Source organism: Nyctereutes procyonoides, unplaced genomic scaffold (genome assembly GCF_905146905.1).
Source record: "Nyctereutes procyonoides isolate TBG_1078 unplaced genomic scaffold, NYPRO_anot_genome, whole genome shotgun sequence".
NCBI lineage: Eukaryota > Metazoa > Chordata > Mammalia > Carnivora > Canidae > Nyctereutes > Nyctereutes procyonoides.
This window is the reverse complement of record NW_026575047.1, coordinates 6,920,420-6,946,317: the sequence shown is the minus strand read 5'-3', so window position 1 is coordinate 6,946,317 and position 25,898 is coordinate 6,920,420. Positions and strand designations below refer to the sequence as shown.

Below are 25,898 nucleotides of genomic sequence, written 5' to 3'. Positions count from 1 at the left end.
ACAGCCCGGGTTTCTCATCGGCAAATGAGGAGGATGCCAGCACCTCCCTTACAGGGGAGGCTCTTGTGAGCACTGACTAAGGCAGAGCAGGGTTTGACACAGGACAAGCATTCAGCGCCAACCCCAGTTATTGTCCGTATTGTTTTGATAAGAACGCCAAAGTTAAACTTCTACCCTTAAAATAATACCTTTACGGTAATTTGACAGTCATTCTTAAGGAAAGGGATGTGGTATTTACAACAAGAATCCGATACATCTATACAGTGGAGTGTTAATACAGCCCTGTTAGATAGTATGCGCTGGATGAACACAGCAGCATGTGAAAGAGGCCACACGCTTAGGACGTACAGCAGGATTCCATTTCTAGAACACACACAGAACACACAGACCACAGAGACAGATCATCAGAGGAAGTGGGGAGAGGGTTTCTTTTCAGTGTGATGGGAACATTCCGGAATTGGATAAGGGTGACTGGTGCAAAACGTAATGAATATACCCCAAACCACCGGCATATATACCTTAACTTGGTGGGTTTTCAGTGCATTATATCCCAACTTAAGAAAAGGAAATTGAGTTTTTCTTTAAAAAGTCTGTCTTAGGGATGCCTGGGTGGCTCAGTGTTGAGCGTCTGCCTTCAGCTCAGGGCATGACCCCGGGGTCCTGGGATTGAGCCCCACATCAGGCTCCTTGCAGGAAGCCTGCTTCTCCCTCTGCCTGTGTCTCTGCCTCTCTGTGTGACCCTCATGAATAAATAAATAAAATCTTAAAAAAAAAATTGTTTTATCACCTATGGAATTCCACTGTACTGAGCATTACTCATGTTAAGTGGAGATTAGTAAACTGTACTAGTCCTGTTAATAAGGAATGAGAGGCTACAGAAAGTGTGGCTTATTTCTGAGAAACACAGTTACTTTTATTAGACAATCTAAAGTTGACCTGGAAATCTAAAAAAAATAAATAAATTAAAAAAGCTGTACTTCATCTTGTGACTTTTTACACTTCAGAATTCTGTCCACCTTGTTTTTGGGGAGAGAAAAGCACATGTAATTTCCTAGGTTCTCTCTAACAAATATTGGGATACTGGCCAAACAGACTATCAGATCAAGTAAAAAGAAATGCAGTGCTTGCCTCCTTCAATGTATTCAAGAACAGGTAAAAGATACTAAGAACACGGTGTTTTGTAGACTCACCATGATCTCATGGAATTCAAACAGTTACAGAAAGTAGGAAGAGTAATCCAAGTCTATAGGATCCCAGAGACTGTGGATGGACACATGAGCTTTTCTAAATTACCACTTGCAGGGAGCTAGCTCCAGGTGTGCTCCTCTGCCAGTTTCATCTCCGTTTGTCCCAACACATCAGATGCCATTTAATTCTAACCCTGTCCCACAGACTCGGATCTATTCATTAATCCTCTGCTTTAAGACCTGTCTATTCCCTGGTGGCATTCCCTTGACTTTAGGCTACATCCAATGAAAGACAATATGCACATCATCTTGTAAAATATATTAAAATAAATTAGGATAAATAAAATGCATTAAAATAAAATATATTGAAAGAATTAAAACAAATAAAAATAAATACAAATTAAATAAGTATTAAAATAAATATATTAAAACATCATGATGAAATAAAATCCTTGAAGAAGTTCAGAATTATCTTTGAAAAATAAGTGTATGAAGAGAAATTTCATTCAGTAAGAATTTATCTCTAAATTACAAGCCCAAGTCAATGAGACACATCCATTGAAAAAATTTAGGAAGCATATCCAGAAAAAAAAAAAGAAAGAAATCCACTGCCATCTTGTTTGAAATACAGAAGATTACAAGGGGGGGTTTATATGACTAAAAAGGTGGCTTCTAACCAATTACTACTCTGAACGTTAGAGTATTGTAATAGGTAATAATTAATAAGAGAAAAACATTAAACAGAAACAGATGACAATGAATGACAATAAGTATCATACTCTATAAACCTACCGAAAATCAATATCCAATAAAAGGCTTTTAATGTTAGATTTCTTGTCATCTGATGCTTTCAATCTGATCAGCTCATGTAACCTAAAACAATTAATGAAAGCAAACTTAATAAGGAATTAGAAACGCCATAGATAATAAGCAAATAAACCAAAAAAACCCCACTGATGTTCTCCTGGTATTTCTAGTATTTCAATGAAACACTGAAAAGAATTTGGCAGATATAACCAAGATTTCAGCTTTTCCAATGTAGAACTTATTTGAAAACAAGAACTCTAAAGTTATAAACAATTTAAGAATCAAATCAGAAGCAATCTCCTATCATTTATCAGAAATCTGTAAGGATTTTTTTCTCAAATGTAATATAGATTACAAACTCAAGAGAGGGACCATGCTTTATACTTCTTTTGTATATTTAAAACTGCATGCCATGTCCCAGAACATAGCAAACAACTACTTGATTATTTTTTCTTACAGCTTAGATAGTGGGGATAGTAGAAGTTTTTTAAAAAATATATAGCATACCTTGGTGTTCCAACACAGAGCACTCTTGTGAATCCAAGGGTAGGAAGTAGGTCTACCAAGAACTGACAGCTCCGATCAGCAAACAAATACTGGGCATTTGTCTTCTTGTTTTCCAATGGATAAAGAAGCTGACTGGGCCTTCTTAACTGGGTGATAGAAATATCACCTACTACCCGATGCTCATGATGCTTCTCCCAATCATCTGGCAACAGCAACTGCTGACATCTTTGACAAAACTTTCTCTGAGACAAGGGCAACTCAATAAACTTCAAGTACCTTCAAGACATAATTAAACACAAGGTAATATATTACAAGTTTGTTGTTTTAAAAACTATTTCTTTTTGCTGTTTTTAGTATGCAAAAAATATTATTACTTCCTAAGAGTACTGTGTAAAGAAACAAAGGTTAAGGAAAATCTGTGGAATGTTGACTAGAATTTATGTCTGGCTGCATACCTACAAAGTAGAAAAGAATCAGCAATTTTATAAGAATTGAGATGCTCCAATTCAGTCACTGAATGAGGATCAATATCTATTTAAAATGTGAATATAATATATTACTCAAACAACTTAGTAGTAATGGACTCTACTATCATGTTTAAATTTATTGACGAATCCATGTGTCCTAACTCTGAAGTGTTAAATAGTCTGGCTCAGTATGACAGTCATTTTAAAATGAGAAATTAAGATCATTCTTCAATTTTTTATGGCATACTTAGCAAGAAAAATTACCTCTTAAAAGAAAAAATGTTCCTACAAAGTTCCTCTATTCTTAGCAGCACTGAGGGAAGCAGTTCTGAAAAAGCTCAACCCCCAAACAGCAAGACAATATCCAAAGCATTAAAAAAAAAAAAAAAAAATACTGATAGCCCATCTGATCTCTTCCAAGACATCCTATCTGATATCAAAGTTACCACTTTGGGGTTTTTTTTTTTTTTTCATTTTATTAGAGATAATCAGAGGGAGAAAATAATCACAGTACGTTATTTTAAAACTGCTGATTTTGCATAGCAGTACCAGCTATGAAATGAGGGTAAGAAAACTAAAGAAAAACAAATGACATTAGTGAGGCCTGTAGCGGGTCGGCAATGTCTAAAAATCTAAGCATGTCAAATACTACACTAAAGGATTCTGCGTTTGAGAAGAGAGTCACACGGTTTCAACTGAACTAACCTCTAGAACTGCACTGTAAAAACTGTGAACTTCACATAGAATCAAAGTGGGTTTTAAAACTTTTTATATCTAAGCACAGCTTCACTTCAAAGAACCCAAGGCAGTGACAAATCGATATTCTGAATGGCTACAGCAAGAAATAAGCTTATCGTGCCAGTAATTTAAATGTTTCTATTTCCATGATAACTGTGCTTCTGACAGCTTTATCTACGGCTGGAAAGAAAAGGGGAAGAGATATTAGAGGAAACTTTTATAGTAATTCAAAGTAAGAATGTCAAGAGAGAAAAGGGCTCCTAAGACACAAAATGTGGTAAAAAGAACCAGTACGTTCTCTGGCAACAGAAACACTGAATTTGCTACTATTACCTTTTGTTATTAAATGTTAAGGGCTAAAGACTTCCACATCCATCCCTGATAGGGTAACAGAGACCAGATTCACCATCCTGCCCCTTAAAACCTTTTCTAAACAGACAAAAGATATGAAAGTACAGCTGTAACATAATGGGACAACTGACAGCCCGAACGGTGAACAAGAGAAGGGAAGAGATGAGGGGGTGGGTACACCTGCCTGGTTTACTGCCTGTGGAGGGCTGGCAACACGGGGACAGAGAGCCCAAACACAGCTCAATGAACCCATGAGGCAGAGCAGAGAAGTGCTGGAGGCCAGGGCAGCTATAATTCCCAGGGCAGAGCACTTGAGAATCAGAAAGCAAGAGAGAGAGTGCTCCACGGTTTGCCATGACTCCCCTCAATTTTATAGCTGAGGACTGGGCAGCCCATGCATGTGAAGAAAGTACCCAAAGTGAGGGAGAGAAATCACTGGAAAGGAGCAGATGGAATAATCACCAGAGAGCCAACAGGGTACACAATGGTTGTCTACCAGCGAGTCCAAGTGAGAAACCTCACGAAACACAAGCATCAGGTACAGCACTGAGAAGTGTAACCACCTCAGGACGGGGGAGCCTTACCCCCAAAGGTGCTCCAGTCTTGCCAGAAAGCTTAAAGATAAGTCTTCAAAAGTAAGGGACAATGAACCTTTTCTGTACAGGACTGGGTAATAAATATTGAGCTTGGCAGGCCATCTGGTTTCTCTGTCACATCCTATTCTGTGATTGTAGCACAAAAGGAACTGCAGATTCAATGTAAATGAACAGGCATGACTAAAGTCAGCCTGCAATCTGTAGTTTGCCAAATCCTGCTTAAGAGTATCAAACTATAGCCAAGCAACAACGGTGTTCTAGAACAAAGCTCAAAAATATGTAAAGGAATAAAAAATACCCAGGATACAACGAGGTAAAACTGACACTGTCAGCAATGAATCAAATACAACCAGGCATGTAAAGAAACAGGAAACATGACCCATGACTAGTGGGGAGAAAAAGATCAGTTCAGTTTGAGTAGAAATGACAGAGGGCACCTGGGTGGCTCAGTGGTTGATCATCTGCCTTTGGCTCAGGATGTGATCCCGGAGTCCTGGGATCGAGTCCTGCATCGGGCTCCTCAGGGGGCCTGCTTCTGCCTCTGCCTATGTCTCTGCCTCTTTTACCAATAAATAAAATCTAAAAAAAAAAAAAAAAAAAAAAATGACAGAGGTGCTATAATCAGTAGACAGAGACATGAGCGCCATTTACTAAGACTATACCCCATATGTTTAAATGGTAGAAAAAAGCATGAGCCTATTAAGTAAAAACATAGAAAATGTTAAAAAGACTCAAATAGAATTTTAAAGATTTTTTTAATTGTCTGAGCTGAAAAATACCTTGGATAGGATTAACAGCAATTTAGACATTACAGAAAAAAGATTAGTGTATATGAAGGCACAGCCTCAGAAATTATCCAAAATGAAACACCAAGGAACCAAAATACATGAAAATGGCAGAAATCATTTTGAAAAAATTGTGACTGAAATTTTCCAAAAACTACATCAGAAGATTCAGAAAGCTCGGAGAACTTCAAGCACAAGAAACAAGAAGAAAACTACAAGATACATCTTAATTAAATTATTCAAAATCAGTGAAAAAGAAAATCTTAAAATCAGAAAAAAAAAGGCACATACAGAGCAACAAAGATTAAGAATGGTATCATATTTCCCACTAAAAACAATGCAAAAAAAGATGACAATGGAACAATATCAATTCCACACAAATTCTTCCACTACACTGAAGAGAAAGATACAGTTCTCAGTTCATTTCATTAGGACAGCATGATCCCAATACCAAACCAGAAAAAAAAGAAATTACAAGAAAACCAAAGATCAATAAACTTCATAAACACAAACTCAAAAATTAATGGGCTTTTAGCAAATCAAAACCACAATATATAAAGGTAAGAGATCATGACCAGTGTAGCTTAGCCCAGGAATGCAAGCCTGCTTCAATATTAACAATCCTAAAAAAAAAAAAAAAAAAAAAAAAAACTCATTAAATGAGGAAAAAGAGCACTTGACAAAATCACTCATTCATGAGAAAGATTCTCAGAAAACTAGGAACAGATGAGAACTTCCACAACATGATAAAGGGCATCTGAGAAAAACCTACAGCCTAACACTATATTGGTAAAAGACTGAATGCATTATTCCCAAGATTGTGACACAGCAAAGATATCTACTCTTAGCATTTCTATTCAAAATTGACTGGGGATTCCAACCACCTTGATAAGACAAGAAAAAGAAATAAAAGGCATGGATTGGAAAGGAAAAATAAACAATTTATTGACAGACATGACTGTGTATGTAGAAAGTGCTGAACCAGTAAGTTGCTAGAAACCAGTAAGTAAACTCATCATGATTACTGAATAAAAGATTAATATACATAATCAATTGTACTGCTCACTGACTGGCTAATTTACACATGACCAATCTTAAAATCACACAAAGTGAATAGCCAGACATTATCTATCTTTCAATGTAATACAAAAGGAAATAAACCCCATTACTTACAAGAGTATTGCCCCCTAAAACCAGACTTGAGTCTGATGATACCGCTACAAGAAATACAGGGATAGAATAAATGTTAAACGTTCCAGCATGTAATCAACAAATACAGAATGTGAGGAGTTCTGTAGGACAAATTACTCTGTTTCTTCAACAAATGATTAAAGATATGAACCAATTACAATGAATAAACCCTATCTGGATCCTGATTTGAAAAACCAGTTATACGTGAACGGGCTTAATGACCCCATCAAAAGGCACAGGGTTTCAGACTGGCTAAAAAAGCAGGACCCATCTATTTGCTGTCTACAAGAGACTCATTTTAGACAGAAGGACACCTACAACCTGAAAATATAAGGCTGGAGAACCATTTACCATTCAAATGGTCCTCAGAAGAAAGCAGGGGTAGACATCCTTATATCAGATAAACTAAAATTTACCCCGAAGACTGTAGTGAGAGATGAAGAGGGACACTATATCATACTTAAAGGATCTATCCAGCAAGAGGACTTAACAATCCTCAATATATATGCCCCGAATGTGGGAGCTGCCAAATACTTAAACGAATTATTAACCAAAGTGAAGAAATACTTAGACAATAATACACTTATACTTGGTGACTTCAATCTAACTCTTTCTACCCTCGATAGGTCTTCTAAGCACAACATCTCCAAAGAAACGAGAGCTTTAAATGGTACACTGGACCAGATGGATTTCACAGACATCTACAGAACTTTACATCCAAACTCAACTGAACACATTCTTCTCAAGTGCACATGGAACTTTCTCCAGAATAGACCACATACTGGGTCACAAATCGGGTCTGAACCAATACCAAAAGATTGGGATCGTCCCCTGCATATTCTCAGACCATAACGCCTTGAAATTAGAACTCAATCACAAGAAGAAGTTTGGAAGGACCTCAAACCGTGGAGGTTAAGGACCATCCTGCTAAAAGATGAAAGGGTCAACCAGGAAATTAAGGAAGAATTAAAAAGATTCATGGAAACTAATGAGAATGAAGATACAACCGTTCAAAATCTTTGGGATCCAGCAAAAGCAGTCCTGAGGGGGAAATACATCGCAATACAAGCATCCATTCAAAAACTGGAAAGAACTCAAATACAAAAGCTAACCTTACACATAAAGGAGCTAGAGAAAAAACAGCAAATGGACCCGACGCCCAGCAGAAGAGAGCTAATTAAAATTCGAGCAGAACTCAACGAAATTGAGACCAGAAGAACTGTGGAACAGATCAATAGAACCAGGAGTTGGTTCTTTGAAAGAATTAAGAAGATAGATAAACCATTAGCCAACCTTATTAAAAAGAAGAGAGAGAAGACTCAAATTAATAAAATCATGAATGAGAAAGGAGAGATCACTACCAACACCAAGGAAATACAAACGATTTTAAAAACATATTATGAACAGCTCTACGCCAATAAATTAGGCAATCTAGAAGAAATGGACACATTCCTGGAAAGCCACAAACTACCAAAACTGGAGCAGGAAGAAATAGAAAACCTGAACAGGCCAATAACCAGGGAGGAAATTGAAGCAGTCATCAAAAACCTCCCAAGACACAAGAGTCCAGGGCCAGATGGCTTCCCAGGGGAATTCTATCAAACGTTTAAAGAAGAAACCATACCTACTCTCCTAAAGCTGTTTGGAAAGATAGAAAGAGACGGAGTACTTCCAAATTCATTCTATGAGGCCAGCATCACCTTAATTCCAAAACCAGACAAAGACCCCACCAAAAAGGAGAATTACAGACCAATATCCCTGATGAACATGGATGCAAAAATTCTCAACAAGATACTAGCCAATAGGATCCAACAACACATTAAGAAAATTATTCACCACGACCAAGTAGGATTTATCCCCGGGACACAAGGCTGGTTCAACACTCGTGAAACAATCAATGTGATTCACCATATCAGCAAGAGAAAAACCAAGAACCATATGATCCTCTCATTAGATGCAGAGGAAGCATTTGACAAAATACAGCATCCATTCCTGATCAAAACTCTTCAGAGTGGGTAGGGATAGAGGGAACTTTCCTCGACATCTTAAAAGCCATCTACGAAAAGCCCACAGCAAATATCATTCTCAATGGGGAAGCACTGGGAGCCTTTCCCCTAAGATCAGGAACAAGTCAGGGATGTCCACTCTCACCACTGCTATTCAACATAGTATTGGAAGTCCTAGCCTCAGCAATCAGACAACAAAAAGACATTGAAGGCATTCAAATTGGCAAAGAAGTCAAACTCTCCCTCTTCGCCGATGACATGATACTCTACATAGAAAACCCAAAAGCCTGCACCCCAAGATTGCTAGAACTCATACAGCAATTTGGTAGCGTGGCAGGATACAAAATCAATGCCCACAAATCAATGGCATTTCTATACACTAACAATGAGACTGAAGAAAGAGAAATTAAGGAGTCAATCCCATTGACAATTAATTGCACCCAAAAGCATAAGATACCTAGGAATCAACCTAACCAAAGAGGTAAAGGATCTATACCCTAAAAACTATAGAACACTTCTGAAAGAAATTGAGGAAGACACAAAGAGATGGAAAAATATTCCATGCTCATGGATTGGCAGAATTAATATTGTGAAAATGTCAATGTTACCCAGGGCAATTTACATGTTTAATGCAATCCCTATCAAAATACCATGGACTTTCTTCAGAGAGTTAGAACAAATTATTTTAAGATTTGTGTGGAATCAAAAAAGACCCCGAATAGCCAGGGGAATTTTAAAAAAGAAAACCATATCTGGGGGCATCACAATGCCAGATTTCAGGTTGTACTACAAAGCTGTGGTCATCAAGACAGTGTGGTACTGGCACAAAAACAGACACACAGATCAATGGAACAGAATAGAGAACCCAGAAGTGGACCCTGAACTTTATGGTCAACTAATATTCGATAAAGGAGGAAAGACGATCCACTGGAAGAAAGACAGTCTCTTCAATAAATGGTGCTGGGAAAATTGGACATCCACATGCAGAAGAATGAAACTGGACCACTCTCTTGCACCATACACAAAGATAAACTCAAAATGGATTAAAGATCTAAATGTGAGACAAGATTCCATCAAAATCCTAGAGGAGAACTCAGGCAACACCCTTTTTGAACTTGGCCACAGTAACCGGAGAAGGACAAACAGTGTATGTTCTCATTCATTTGGGGAATATGAATAATAGTGAAAGGGAATATAAGGGAAGGGAGAAGAAATGTGTGAGAAATATCAGAAAGGGAGACAGAACATAAAGACTTCTAACTCTGGGAAATGAACTAGGGGTGGTGGAGGGGGAGGAGGGCGGGGGGTGGGGGTGAATGGGTGACGGGCACTGAGGGGGACACTTGACGGGATGAGCACTGGGTGTTATTCTGTATGTTGGTAAATTGAACACCAATAAAAATTAATTAAAAAAAAAACTAATATTCGATAAAGGAGGAAAGACTATCCACTGGAAGAAAGACAGTCTCTTCAATAAATGGTGCTGGGAAAATTGGACATCCACATGCAGAAGAATGAAACTAGACCACTCTCTTGCACCATACACAAAGATAAACTCAAAATGGATGAAAGATCTAAATGTGAGACAAGATTCCATCAAAATCCTAGAGGAGAACACAGGCAACACCCTTTTTGAACTTGGCCACAGTAACTTCTTGCAAGATACATCCAGGAAAGCAAAAGAAACAAAAGCAAAAATGAACTATTGGGACTTCATCAAGATAAGAAGCTTTTGCACAGCAAAGGATACAGTCAACAAAACTAAAAGACAACCTACAGAATGGGAGAAGATATTTGCAAATAACATATCAGATAAAGGGCTAGTTTCCAAGATCTATAAGGAATTTATTAAACTCAACACCAAAGAAACAAACAATCCAATCATGAAATGGGCAAAAGACATGAAGAGAAATCTCACAGAGGAAGACACAGACATGGCCAACATGCACATGAGAAAATGCTCCGCATCACTGGCCATCAGGGAAATACAAATCAAAACCACAATGAGATACCACCTCACACCAGTGAGAATGGGGAAAATTAACAAGGCAGGAAACCACAAATGTTGGAGAGGATGCGGAGAAAAGGGAACCCTCTTACACTGTTGGTGGGGATGTGAACTGGTGCAGCCACTCTGGAAAACTGTGTGGAGGTTCCTCAAAGAGTTAAAAATAGACCTGCCCTACGACCCAGCAATTGCACTGTTAGGGATTTACCCCAAAGATTCAGATGCAATGAAACGCCGGGACACCTGCACCCCGATGTTTCTAGCAGCAATGTCCACAATAGCCAAACTGTGGAAGGAGCCTCGGTGTCCATCGAAAGATGAATGGATAAAGAAGATGTGGTCTATGTACACAATGGAATATTACTCAGCCATTAGAAACGACAAATACCCACCATTTGCTTCAACGTGGATGGAACTGGAGGGTATTATGCTGAGTGAAGTAAGTCAATCGGAGAAGGACAAACAGTGTATGTTCTCATTCATTTGGGGAATATGAATAATAGTGAAAGGGAATATAAGGGAAGGGAGAAGAAATGTGTGGGAGATATCAGAAAGGGAGACAGAACATAAAGAGTCCTAACTCTGGGAAACGAACTAGGGGTGGTGGAAGGGGAAGAGGGCAGGGGGTGGGGGTGAATGGGTGATTGGCACTGAGGGGACACTTGATGGGATGAACACTGGGTGTTATTCTGTATGTTGGTAAATTGAACACCAATAAAAATTAATTTATTAAAAAAAAAAGAAAAACCAGTTATAAAATGGCACTTAGGGGCTAATCAGAGAAACGTGAATACTAACTAAACGTGACTACTAACATGTTATATAATATTAAGGAACTGTTCATTTTTAAGGTATTTTAACAGTATTGTGATTATCCTTTTTTTAGAGGCCTTACTTCTTGAGATACGTAAAGTATTTATGGATAAAATTATATAATATCGACCCTGGAGGTCAGGGTAGAAGATACAGGTGAAATAAAATTAGCCACACATTGATGAGTGATAAAGCCGGGTGTGGGTGTAGGTGATTCTTTATACTGTTCTCTCTGCATTGGTGCATGTCTGAAATTTTCCATAATAAAAGACTTTAAAAAGTGCTTTAAATAAAAGGCAGTAATTAAACACAACAAAAATAAGCAAAGATGACCTCAGAAAAATACTAAGTAAGAAATAGGCTGTACTCAGTCCAAAGTTGTGTGCTATTTGGTTTTTCATTCTTTTGCAGTGGGAATATATAATCTGGGAAACTTCTCAGAACTGAAGAACATGAGTTTCCAGTTTGAAAGGATTAACCTACTACCCAGCAAAACAGAATATAACAGACTCACAGCAAGACAGGTAATCATGAAATGTCATACTCGTAGGAATAATAAGATTCTAAAAAAAAATGACAGAGGGATCAAACAGGTCATGGATTATTTATGTGCTTGAGAATGAACTTCCTGAACTTGAACTTTTCAACACCTATAATGAAGACAAAAGTAAATGGAACACTGCCTTCCAAATTCTGAGAGAAAAAGATTTCTAACCTGGAATTCCATCATCTGCATAGGTATCCACCAAGTATCAGCACAGATAAAAGTATTTTCAGAAACACAGATTTCAGAATTGTTGGATAGTAAAAATCAGGTTGGCCTCAGACTTCAATACCAAATTTAACTCTAGAACCAGTAGATGGGAATATAAGGGAAGGGAGTGGCCATGCACCGGTGCTGGCAGTCACCTGTTACCAGTTCCCGATGAGACAAAGATAGATATTAAGAGTATGTGTTTAGAAATTTTTATACCACTTAAACAGTATTTTTCTGTCCAAATTAATAAAAAATGTGGGCTTGTAGTCTGTATGTCTTCTCTTTTTTTTCATTTTATTTCCTGGTAATTTATTTTCATTCTATTTACAGAGTTATCTGATCCTAACGGGTAGGGAATAAAAACAAGAACATAAAACAAGCAAACAAACAAACGACTGATTCTTTAAAAGAGATCATTTAAGAAGTACTGCTCTGGGGGACATGAAGCAATCTTGCAACTGTCCCAAAGAAAACATATAATCTAAATAATCTTATAGCTGGATCAGTGCCACTCAAGAATAAAGGAGGTAAACAAATATTTGAGGACTTGGAAGAACTCAGGTTATAGTGATATAATTATAATTATAGTGATATAATATAGGTCCTTAGTAAAGAAACTGCAGGACAACTGAATGCCAGGCAGAAAGGGCAACCATGCCAGACTGGGGCATTTCTGAAAGCCCTAGGACAGATTTCTCTAAGAAGATGAAACTAATGGATTATGGTACATCTGAATGTTCTTAAAAGATTCAGACAGTTTGCAGTTGCAGTTTGGGAGTTTGCAGTTGAAGCAGTGATAAGCACATAAATAAGCAAATAGCAGCTGTAATAATAAAAAAATCCAAGATTATTATTAACTCCAAAGAAAACAAAAAGCTGTGTAGGAAAGAAAAAAAAAAAACGTGTTTTATTACGTGGTTTAGTTATGAGCAGCGGTGACATGGTTATAATAATGCAAATACTAAAATATGAATCTAATCAAGTTATGACATAACCATAAAACAAAATGGGGTAGGAAAGTGGTATGGATTATAGTGGGGGATTAGAGGTGGAGGGGAGAGGGTAGGAGAGGAGAAAAAGAAAAACCCTCATCTTCCACAGAAAATAGATAACTTCAAAACTTGATAAATGAAGAACAAGCAACACAAGCATGTTTTGTATTTCACAGACAGGAAGGCAAATTCTAAAATAATTAGCCAAAAGAGCTGACTATTGTTGCTTCTGGAGAGGGAGAAATACACAGGTGGAGACAGGGGTGTTGTTCTTTGTAAAACCTCTACTTGGTTTTTTGAACTATTTGATTCCATTGCCACATACAGATTTTATTTGTTTACTAAAATTTAGTCCACATACCATACAATCACCCTTCTCAAGCGTACAATTCAGTGGTTTTTAGAATGTTCATGAAGTGAGGAAACCATTACCATAAGCTCATTCCAGAACAATTCCATCACCTCAAAAAGAAACCCTGTACCCATCTACATTCACGCCTCATTCCCCAACCCCAATCCTCAACCTCTAGCAACCACTGATCTATTTCCTGTCTCAACAGATTTGCCTGCTTGAGATATTTCACATAAATGGAACCATACAATAGCCACATAGGGATTTTGATTTAATATCTCTTATTAAGGGGCAGCTGGGTGGCTCAGTGGTTGAGCATCTGCCTTCAGCTCAGGTCGTGATCCTGGGGTCCTGAGATCAAATCCCACATCAGGCTCCCTGTAGGGAGCCTGCTTTTCCCTCTGCCTATGTCTCTGTGTCTCTCATGAATAAATAAATAAAATATTAAAAAATTAAATAAATAAAATTTCTGATTAATATGAGACTTTTATTTAAAAAGCAAAAAACCACTAGAGGATGAATTTTAGTCAAATAGGAAATAAATGAAGGAATTACAGCAAAAGGGCTGTCAGTAAGCACTGAAATCATTTAACCACAGAATAAAAACAGAACAATATAGATATTACAGTTACAGTAAAAATGAAAATAATATGGGGCACCTGGGGGGCTCAGTGGTTGAGCATCTGCCTTCAGCTCAGGGCATGATCCTAGGGTCCTGGGATCGAGTCCCATGTCGGGCTCACACAGGGAGCCTGCTTCTCCCTCTGCCTGTGTCTCTGCCTCTCTCTCTCTGTGTCTCATGAATAAATAAATATTTTTTAAAATAATAAATAAATAAAAATAATATAAATCCAAATATAAAATGTGGGGGGAAGTCCTAGAGAAAGTGGGAAATAGAAGTATACTGATTTTCTCATGTGATAGAGTCAAAGGGCAAAGACATCATTTAAAACTGAAAAACCAAGTAAGAGTTCTAAGCAATACTCAAAGGCATTAAAGGTTATCCCTAAAAAAAAAATAATCAACCAGAACTGGATAGTGATTGTAGAGAGATTGGAAGATGCAATATACTAGTCCATCATTTTTCATTTTTAGATGTAAGGCAATCTAAAAAAAAAAAAAGGATTAAATATAGCATAAAAAGCTACAAAGGCAATTGTAAGAACAAAAAAATAGAAGAAATAGATGTTTAAAAAAAGGAAATATACACCACACAGTGAAAGGGAGCAGAGAAGCAAGAAAACCAGAAAGCATAAAATACAGCAAAATCAAGACCAAGCACAGCTATTATGTCCACCATGCAACTGAACTAAGTCTACCCATTAAAAGAAGTCTACCCGTCAGACGGATCACAAAGCAAATCCCCACCATCCCATTTCATCACTTGTAAGACGCATATGTTTTCACACTTTAGCATCTATGACACTGAGATATGATACATAATGCCATCCGCCAGACAGGGGTCATGGCGTAGCCAGGATGGTCCCCCCACGTGCAAACCTCCCCTGGCCCTTCATGCAGTCACCTCTTCGGCTCAGCACAGCCACTGCTAGTACCACACTCCAGTGTCCCTGCCACCACCTACGATTTCAGTCCCAAAACGCAAAGGTATTACATGTGCAGTCAGGAGCTAAAACGGAGCAATAGAACCTATGTTTGATATCGAGAAAATAAATACTAACGTTGAAAGAATGGCAACGATCAAGGGCTTTGCAGGAAGAAAGAGAAGCAAGATCCCCACGGATAAAGCTGTGTCAAGTTCTGCTCCTTAAACACAATCAGAAGGACTGCCTATCACTCACCAGGCGATGCCAGCTGAGGGGGAGAAGCTGCCAAACCACCAGGAAGAGAAGAAGGTTCAAAACCATGAAGGACTGGTGCGCAATTCGCTCATACACAGGACTCTCTACCGCCACTGAGGGCACCAAGTTTAATTACTTTTAAACAAAGGAAAAGAAAAGTATCATTAAATGAACCTCCACTTGCACATCTCTGTGTCTTGTGGGGATTGTTCCTCAGAGAGCTTCCCTGCTAGTTTGTTAACCTTTTCTTTCTATTCAAAATCATATCATAATCATTCAAGTATATTGCTTTAAATTTAACTTTCGGAAACAAGGTGTTTTAGAAGTTCGGTAGGAGACACATGAAAGGCTGAGGATTACTCAGCGCTCCTTCCCATTCGTACTTTCTACCCAGGGCAGAAGAAATTCATTCTGCCGCATGGCTCAGCATGATTCACAAACTGCAGGCTAGCATTCTGAAATGTCATTTTTATTGATCTCCATTTGATGTTCCATTTGCCTTTCCTGGTGTAGACGAATTATGTTTATGGCATTCCCCTAATAGCAGACCTTGAAAATCTGAGTTTAAATGAGCTCAGAAAAAAACATAATGAAATGAAATATCAACTGAGCAAAACTATATGGATGCACATAAATTAATGCTTATTTTAGCATTAAAATATATCTTCTCTAAGACCTCATAGGTCACAATAAGGTGCCAACATACTACATAATAAAATAACATTTGAGGGCGTTAACAGGCAGCTAAAAACTATAAGAAAGTCAAATCTCAGACACAAAATGTAAATCTGTCAACTGAACACATGAAATATAAAGCATGGTTCAAAGAGTGAGATTAAAAAAACGATTATCAAATCCTATTCTGTAGCACCTAGACATCTGTGCAGCACTACCAGCTCCATAATAAAAATCAAGTAACATAGGCTAATTTATTTTGCTAGCTACCATAATTCCTTTCTAACAATTTGGAAAAGAAATTATCAATGAAAACCTATTGCTACTCCACAGTGACAGATGAAGGTTCGCATTGCAGAATAGGAATTATACTGAAATGCATTTTAATACTTTCAAATGGAGTAGTTATTTCATAAGATAATTTATAAATGAGTTGTAGAAAGTTAACTTAGAAAACAATTAGTCTCGAGTAATAATACATCATCCTTAGGTTCATCTTCACATGAGGATGAACTGCCAGTCTCAATTTTCTCACCTCAGAGAATAGGTAACTTACTAACATATAATAAGTTAGTAAGCCTCTGATTTTAAAAAGCCAAAATTATAAATTTTTAGAGGAATGACGGATTTCAAATGTTTTACTCCACAGAAAGTCCATAAGAAATCATAACAGCATCCATCACAAAATGAGGCCGTGAAAGCCTCACTTCAACTTTCAGAAAGCTTCAACTTCTCCCCATCCTCCAAAATCTGTTCAAGTCTCATGCCCTTAAACTGTACCGATCAGTGAAGGCATGAGGTATCTGTATCACGGCTGACTTTCCAGAACACTCAGTTTTTTCTATAAATATTTTTCTACGTTTAGCACATCCTTCTTAGCAGTGCATTATCTTTGCATATTTCAACTCCACTACTAACATTTCAAGGTTTTTTTGATCCCTCAACTAAGAATGATTATGGATGGATGGATGGATGATGGATGGATGGATGGATGGAAGGAAGGAAGGAAGGAAGGAAGGAAGATGGAGGGAGGGAGGGAGGGAGGGAGGGAGGGAGGGAGGGAGGGAGGGAGGGAGGGAGGGAGGGAGGGAGCTTGACCAACAAAATCCTAGGTTATGGGTTACAGATGATTTAAAATGTTGAAAATTATTAAGACACGCTCTCAAGAAACAGCACTAGATTACAGATGAAAGTATGACCTCCAAGAAATGGCCTCTTGAAAATTCTTTAATACTCCACATTTTAGCCAGTGTTTTTATTTTCTAATTAACATGAAAAATGAATCTCAAAAATTATCATCAAAAAACCATACTCTGGCAGTACAAAGACAGAACAATGATTTAGCTCCAGACTAAAATTTTATTACACAAGGAAACAAGATCATCTAGATTTTCCTACAGAGTTTAATTGAATCACCAATATCCTTATGTCATAACATAAAAAACAGGCTTATCAGATAAAATCTGTAAGCCAAAGGACAAGAGATTATATATATACATTATGGCTACAACCTTGTAAAACAAACTTTGGCACAGGTAAAAAGAAGCTAGGAGAAAACACTACAAAATGAACAAGGTGATGGTCGGTTCAAAGGGAGAAACCATGGATGATGTTTTTCTACTTTCTGCATCTTTGATATTCTATTTTGTATCATTATGATAATCTCATTATGACATATCCGTATATTACTCACATTTTATCTACCTTCTTAAATCTCCTTAAATCATTACCCATATGTTAATCACTATCTACTTTTATGTTTAAAAATAACATTTTAGAATAGAGGTGTAAGTGTGAGTCACTGCTAAGTCACTCTAGTAGTAAGAGCTTAATGAAGACACTCAATTTCTCCAGGCCTCAATTTTCTCATCTAAGTAAACCACCTTAGCAAGATTAAATAATTCTCATGTCTAACACAGAGCATGAGCCGGCTCACGGCAGTGCTCAATTTACATTAATTCCCTTGTAAATATTTTTTGTTTTTGATTGCATTTCCATATATTAAGTAGTCATCACTGACAAAGTACTTTGGTTAGGAGTGGTCAAGCTGGGCACCTGGGTGGCTCAGCGGTAGAGCATCTGCCTTCAGCTCAGGGTGTGACCCCGGGGTCCTGGGATCGAGTCCTACATTGGGCTCCCCGCAATGTGCCTGCTTCTCCCGCTGCCTGTGTGTCTCTCTCTCTGTGTCTCTCATGAATAAATAAATAAAATCTTAAAAAAAAAAAAAAAGGAGTGTTCTTAAGTGTTATCTTAAGAAACAGCCTCCTCTATCAAAAGACTTCAAAATGTAAAAAGTTCAAGAAAGATATTTTTAACAGAGCCCAGTTCCTCCTTTCCACTTAACATAGACAAGACCCCAGAATCCTTCAAACACAGCAGTCCAGGTAACCAAAGGAGTTGACTTTAGAGTAAAAACCTATTTGTCACCAGCATCCCAGACGAGGGGCTTCTTAAAGGGCTTCTACCAGCACATACGAACAAGGCCCTATGACACAGGAGGAGGTGGCTTTTCACAAGTCTCCAAAAAATTAAATCTAGGATTCAATTCCCAGTCACCCAATAAAACATATTTCAACAATGCAGACTCTCAAAAAGATATGTTCACAGCTTTCAAAAAATGTTTTAGTTCTCTTAGTATTTCAGAAAATATGGTAAATCTCCATAATAGTGGATATGACAATGGATTCCTAGCTATATCATCCAAAGCAAAGAAAACAAAAGCAAAAATTTAGAAGTTGGACTCCATCAAATTTAAAAACTCTTGTGGGGCAGCCCTGGTGGCGCAGCGGTTTAGCGCCGCCTGCAGCCCAGGGCGTGATCCTGGAGACCCTGGATCGAGTCCCGCATCAGGCTCTCGGTATGATGCCTGCTTCTCCCTCTGCCTGAGTCTCTGCCTCTCTCTCTGTCTCTATGAATAAATAAATGAAATCTTTAAAAAATAAAAAAAAAACTCTTGTGTATCAAAGGACATCATCAAGAAAGTGAAAAGGCAATCTACAGAGTAGGAGAAAGTTTATACAAACTGTCTATCTGTTAAGAACGTAAGATCCCTTAACATATGAAGAACTCCAGCAACTCAACAACAAAAATTACAATCCTATTAAAAATGAACAAAGGTCTTGAACAGACATTTCTCCAAAGATACATAAATAGCCAATACACACATGAAAAGATAATATCATCACTCATTAGGGGACCAAAATCCAACACCACAATGACACATCACCTCACAACTATTAAGATAATTTAAGAAAAAAGAAAATGATAAGTGTTGACAAGGATGTGGAGAAAGTGGAACCCTTGTACACTGGTGGTGGAAATGTAAAACAGTGCAGCCACTGTGGAAAAGAGTTTGGTGGTTCCCAGAAGAACTACAGAGGGGCACCTGGGTGGCTCAGTGGTTGAGTGTGTGCCTTCGGCTCAGGGCGTGATCCTGGGATCCCGGAACCAGTCCCACATCTGGCTCCCCACAGGGAGCCTGGTTCTCCCTCTGCCTGTGTCTCTGCCTCTCTCTGTCTCTCTCATGAATAAATAAATAAATAAAATATTTAAAAAAAAAACTACACAAAGAACTACTATATAATACAATAATTCCACTTGTAGATACATATGCAAGAGAACTGAAAACAGAACTCCAACAGATAGTTGTGTGCCAATGTTCACTGCAGGATTTTTCATGAGAGCCGAAAGGTGAAAACAACCCACGTGTTCACTGATGGATGGATGAACAGGTCAACAAAATGTGGTATGTGCACGTATCATGGAACATTATTCAGCCATAAAAAAGACAGGGTTCTGATATGTACTAACATTGATGAATCCTGAAAACACACTAAATAAAATAATCCAGGCATAAAAGGACAAATATAAGATTCTACTTATATGAGGCAGCTAGAGTAATCGAAACCATAGAGACATAGAGTATATAGAGCTTTTCAGGGTTTGGGAGGAATTGGAATGGCGAGTCCCTGTTTAATAGTATCAGAGTTTCTGTTTGGGGTGATGAAAAGGTTTTGGAGAAGTGTAATCGTGAAAACTGCACAACACTGTGCATATAATCAACACCACTGAACTGTATACTTAAAATTACTAAAATGGCAAATTTTATGCAATATATATTTTACCATAATAACCAAAAAAAAAAAAAAAGAGTAAATGCAAAGGCATACAGAAAAACAAAACAAAAATAATACATAAAAATGACACCACATCAGCACCTTTCTGCACACTGCGTTCGGGAGAGAGGAGGCTGACATTTTCGGTTATGAGCTTCTCGGGCAGCAAGTCTAGCTCCTGACAACTGGAAAGGAATAAGAATGCCATTTAACAGACCACCAACCTTACTACCGTCCCAGTGGCATCACACCCTGACATTAAGGAGCCAATTACCGCAGCTTAATGTTGTAAACGGGCGTCTATCTGTTTCAGGGAAAAACAAAAACAAAACACACTAAGCTGCCAAAGTTCTGGAGCAGTACGATGCCGTACCTAACATCCTAAAGCACTGAGGGATTATCCCACACACGGTGATTTTAACAGGTGTGCAGAAGAGTCATACACACGACTGTGTCCCAACAAGCCTAACAAAGCTGAAATTTTTGTAGACAGAACCTTCTGAAACTTTACCTGGAGAGGATACCAAGCTCGTAACTGTATCTCTAAGCGCCTTCATCGATCATACATACGGTAGCTCTATAAAGGATGCTCAATACACATTTAAAAAAAGTGTCTTTTTTTTTTTCTAAGACACTGCCTGGACTGATCACAACCTAAACTGTTTAGGGATGAATCTGTATTTGCCAATAAAGGACCGGCCACCCAGCACTGACACCTCAGTGTCTTTAAAGGGGATGTTCTCTGAGACAGCTGTTCACATCAGTACTCAGAGGTGTATCAACTCCAGTCTTTCGGACACAAACCCCAGCGTATCGTCATCTGTCTGAAGACATTCACCTCGTTTAATGCTCAGGCTGCGTGTGTTTTTACCGGTTTGGGCACTCGCAAATTGTCACGTGCATCAAAAAATTGGGAAACGCGTGTCCACGAAGCTGAGATACCTTTTCGTCTTCCCACTGAAAGAAATTACAGTCTTTTCTGTCTCTACAGGCTGAGCAGGCATAGAATCTCCGCGTTTCTTCTTTCCCTTGGTTCACCTTCACAAACAGAAGCGTGGGCCCTAGTTTTGGAACAGGAGGGGGGGAAAGAAGCACGTCAAACAGCAGTCGTGTACATCGGGTTCCTAGTTTTCGATGCTTTTACATAAAACTTGATTTGGTATGTTATGCACAACTTGTCATGATTAAACCCATCACTCTGTTTAAATACTTTTTTTTCTTTCCTGTCCCATTTAGGCACTGATCACCCAAGACATTACTCCTGGAAACTGGTCTCGGGCAGCCCGGGTGGCCCAGCGGTTGTGCACCCGCCTTCAGCCCAGGGCGGGATCCTGGAGACCCGGGATCGAGTCCCGCGTGGGGCTCCCTGCATGGAGCCTGCTTCTCCCTCTGCCTGTGCCTCCGCCTCTTGGTCTCTGTGTGTGTGTCTCTCATGAATAAATAAAATACTAAAAGAATCTTAAAAAAAAAAAGAAAAAGAAAAGAAAGAAAACTGGTCTCTCATGAAATAAAATCTTAAAAAAAAAAGGGAAACTGGTCTCTCATGAATAAATCATTTTAAAAATCTTTAAAAATGGTCTCTCATGAATACATCTTTTTAAAAAAAAGAATCTTTAAAAAAAACTGGTGTCTCATGAAATATTTCTAAAAAAAGCCATCTTAAAAAAAACTGGTCTCTCACGAAGAAATCAAAAAAAAAGAATCTTTAAAAAAACTGGTCTCTCATGAATAAACAAATAAAATCTTAAAAAATAACCTTAAAAAAGAGGGAAAATGGTCTCTCATGAATAAATAAAATCTTTTAAAAAATCTTTTAAAAAGTGGTCTCTCATGAATAAATAAATCTTTAAAAAAAAGAATCTTAAAAAAAAAAAAACTGGTGTCTCATGAAATAAATAAAATCTTAAAAACCTGAGCTTTCGGGGTTGGGGCCGCCTCCCCCACACCGGGGGCACCGGGGGCACCGGGGGCGGCGGGGGCTGGGCCCAGGCAGCAGCTCGCGCCACCCTCGTCCCTCAGGTTTTAGGGTGAAAAGACGGCGGCGGCCCCCGGCCTGCCCCTCCCCCCAGCCCCCCCGCCCCCTCGCCCCCCGCCCCTCCCCTCCCCCCAGCCCCCCTCGCCTGCCCCCTGCCCCCCGCGGGCCGCCGCCTAAGGGACCCGCGAGCCCGCCCCCCCCCCCACGTCGTGGGGCGGAGGAAGCTAAACAGCCGCCAGCCCCGAGACACCCAGACGCGCACCCACCGTGGGGGCACAGCGGGGCGGGCGGGGCGGGCTCGGAGGGAAACACCACCTCCACCCCCGAGCTCCCCTGCCGGCCCGGGACCCCCGCCGCCGCCGCCGCCCCCGCCCCCGCTCCCGCTCCCGCTCCCAGCCCGGCCCTGGGCGCCGCCATCTTGCCGCCACCGTCCCGAAAGCCTCCAGTGCAATCCGAGGAGGCCGAGAGAGAGCGCCGCCGCGCCGCGCCGCCCGCACGCACAGCGCCCCCTCGCGCCCAGGAGGAGCGGAGGCCGCCGCCGTCGGGCAGCGCCCCGCCCCGCGGCCCCAGCGGAGGAGCTGAGGGCGTCGGCGGCGCGCGGGCGACTTACCGGACCTGTGCAATGGGCTCACCCAGTCTCTGCGTCACCCTCAGCCCCTGCGACACAGCAGCACGAACAGTAGCGCTTTCTTTTATGGCTGTGCTCGTTTGGTGTTTAAGCTGAGATTCCTTGTTTCTACACTGGATCGTGAGATTCTTAACGGTTTTCCACCTTGTATTTCTTTTTTCACATCTTCGGTTGCTTTTTTGTTTGTTTGTTTGTTGTGCCACCATATGATTTTGTTGACGTTTCCTTTGCGCGACATTTGTCCAAATGCTGATAAAATTAATATTTTCCCTTAAAAAAGAGAGAGAGAGAGAGAGGGGGGGGACATAGATCTTGAATAGCCTCTTGGTGAGTCATCCAGAAGCAATTCTTCACATAATTGATGACCTTGGCTTCCACTTTGGGAAGAGAACCACCTTTTTCTATACTTGCTTGCATTTTTGCTTTAATGTCTTCTACAGAACTAGGGCCCTTCGGTGCTTTGGGAGTCTTTTCCTTTTTCTTTTTTTTTTTTGAAAGATTCTTGACCTTTTGACCTTGGTGTTGATGGTTTTGAGTCTTTTCCATTCCGGGTTTGATTTTTGTGCATTTTTGGCTGGAGTATCTCGCATAGATTTCTTTACTGGAGCCTTTTCTTCAGCTTCCTCGTCTCCTCTCGTAGGAATACAGCCAGATGAGATGACTCTTGGGAGCACTCTTGGTGGGGTTTTAAGGCCAAAGGGGCAGCGTCACCACCACCGGCCCCTGACCATAGGAACACCTGCAGCAACCGCATTTGAGAAAAAAACATGCTCTTCTTTTCCCAAAGTCAGAGTCACACTGTCCTCTTCTACCACTTGAGAGTCACATATCTATCGACATTTATGCATCAGAGACAGAGAGAGAGAAAAAAATACAACTGCCCCCCCCTTTGCATATGACATGATCGTCTACATAGAAAATGCCAAGGAATCTGCAAAAATAGTTCCCGCCAAAACTGAGTTGGGCAGGGCTGCAAGAGGGCAGGTGAACAAGCATCTGGGAGCCAATCATGCTGCTATGTTCCAGGAATGATCCCACAAACGGCCAAACTAGACATAAAGCGCCACTTACCACTGCTCAGACAAATGCAATCCTTGGGTGTAAATCTAACAGAACACGTACAGTACAGGACTCGTACGCAGAATGCTACAAAATGCTAAATGAAAAAAAAAATCAAAGATCTGGATAAACATAGAAACTGTGTTACTACGTTAAGAAGACGACACAGTGAAGCTGTCAGGCCTCCCCGGGTTTACTGCGCGTACAAGTTCAACACAATTTCAGGGGCTCCTGGGTGGCTCAGTCGGTTAGGCGTCTGCTTCTGCGCAGCCCCTGCCCCCTGGGTCCCGGGACGCAGCCCCACGTTGGGCGCTGCACTCGGCGGCAAGTCGGCTTCCCTCTCCCTCTGTGCTCTCGCTCGCCCCTGCTCTCTCTCAAATAAATGCAGTCTCTTTTTTAAAAAAAAAATGTCTCATAGGTACAGATTGGTGACCATTGAAAGACTTCGTCACAAAGTTTGCAATTGAGTTCATGAAATCACACCACCGGAAACAGTCACTGAATCTGCATTTTGTGGTTCTCTCTTCAATAACTCTGATTAGTCTGTGGGGTGCCCTGTAGGAGCAGGCCAAACCAGTATGGGTTTGCGGCCTTCACAGGTAACCTTCCCCAAACAGTAAAAGTACGACGACGGTTGACCCAAATAAGGCAAATGAGAGAGTACTCCTTAGTGGGAGAGGATTTGAAGGTTTCAGAAATAAGGCGGTTCCCTCTTTTCTGGGAGATAATTTGGGGAAGAAAAAAAACAAACAAACCACTCCCCCAATATTCAGGTAAGACACAGTAAACGTCGTGCGTGTTGAATATTTGCTGAGAGGGGCCCAGATAGGAGCTCATAACAAGAAGCTGAGAATATTTCTTTTTATTGTGTGTCTGCACAGGAAAATCCTTGAGCGGAGGGACGTCGGGGGACATAGCAGGATGCTCAAGGGAAACCAGCGGCAGAGCTGGACGCAGGTCCCCGAGGCCTGCACGCAGAGCCAGGCCCAGGCCTCTCCATCCCGCAGAGGGGGATCTCTGATGCCACTAAGACGGGCCCGATTCGGTGACCCCCTTCCCCGAGGATGTGGACAAATCATGGAGCTTCCCACAGGGACCAGGAGGGCTTGCCCCCTGCTTTGGTAGTGGGGTACAAGCACCCCAGCCTCCAGACCTACTGCGGAGACAGGCTGGGAGCCCGAGGAGCATGTCGCTGTGAGGCCTGAGCAGCCTGCCTGTGCACCAGACCCCATTTCCCTTGGGAGGCCAACCCTCTCCACTTTTAGCCCATGTGGTGGGAGCGTCCACAGGGCCAGAGGGACCGGCTTGGGTTTGCACGGACGTCGGGGGGTGGGGAAGAGACCACAAGAGGCAGGTGTTGTCATTGTAGTGGCACCTGTCATGCTGCTCTTTCAATTGGCACATGGGCTGGGCTTTCCCATCCTGGCGGGCCTGGGGGACTGGCTTGTCCGGGGTCCCCTTGGCAGGATCATCTGGCTCAGCCCCACGTGTCTCTCATCCTCCTCCTGGAACCGGTGCTCCCGCCTGGACGTGCCTTCCTCATGGGAATGGCAGGAGCGCAGGAATCAGAAGAAAGGGACAGGCGTCTGGAGGCGTCTGGAGGCCCGGGCTCGGGGCCCCGCTGTCCCTTCCACCGTGTGCTTTCGGCTCGGGCAAGTCAGGGGGCCAAGCATTCTGAACACGGCAAAGGCGTGGGGCAGGGGGTGAAGAAGTGGAGCCGGGAGCAGGATCTGGCCCGAAGCACCTTCACTGCGGCAACCACGTGGCTGCTGGCATTTGTGGTGGTTGTGGGTGTCGCGGTTTCCCACCGCTAAAGGAGCACCTGCCTTGGCAATAAAAAAAAAGAAGAAGAAAAGGCAATTAAAGGAAAGCAGAGGGGCAGCCCGGCTGGCTCAGCAGTTGAGCGCTGCCTTCAGCCCAGGGCCTGATCCTGGGGACCTGGGATCAAGTCCCACGTCAGGCTCCCTGCATGGAGCCTGCTTCTCCCTCTGCCTGTGTCTCTGCCTCTCTCTCTCTCTCTCCCTCTCTCTCTCTCTCTCTCTGTTCTCTCATGAATAAAATCTTAAAAAAAAAAAAAAAGGAAAGCA

The 25,898-nt window shown here is 40.7% G+C and overlaps 1 protein-coding gene across 1 annotated transcript in view; it reads right to left on the bottom strand.

Annotated features, from left to right (window-relative positions):
• Positions 1–22,541, bottom strand: part of ZCCHC4 (zinc finger CCHC-type containing 4) — a 48,348-nt gene extending 25,807 nt beyond the window's left edge. Inside the window, exons 1-5 of the mRNA XM_055326793.1 lie at positions 22,391–22,541; positions 21,092–21,210; positions 20,252–20,334; positions 2,502–2,777; positions 1,980–2,060 (exon numbers count right to left, since the gene is read on the bottom strand). Of these exons, the coding sequence (XP_055182768.1) occupies positions 1,980–2,060; positions 2,502–2,777; positions 20,252–20,334; positions 21,092–21,210; positions 22,391–22,541 (710 nt within the window). The remainder of the gene's footprint in view (positions 1–1,979; positions 2,061–2,501; positions 2,778–20,251; positions 20,335–21,091; positions 21,211–22,390) is intronic.
• Between the last annotated feature and the right edge of the window lie 3,357 nt (positions 22,542–25,898).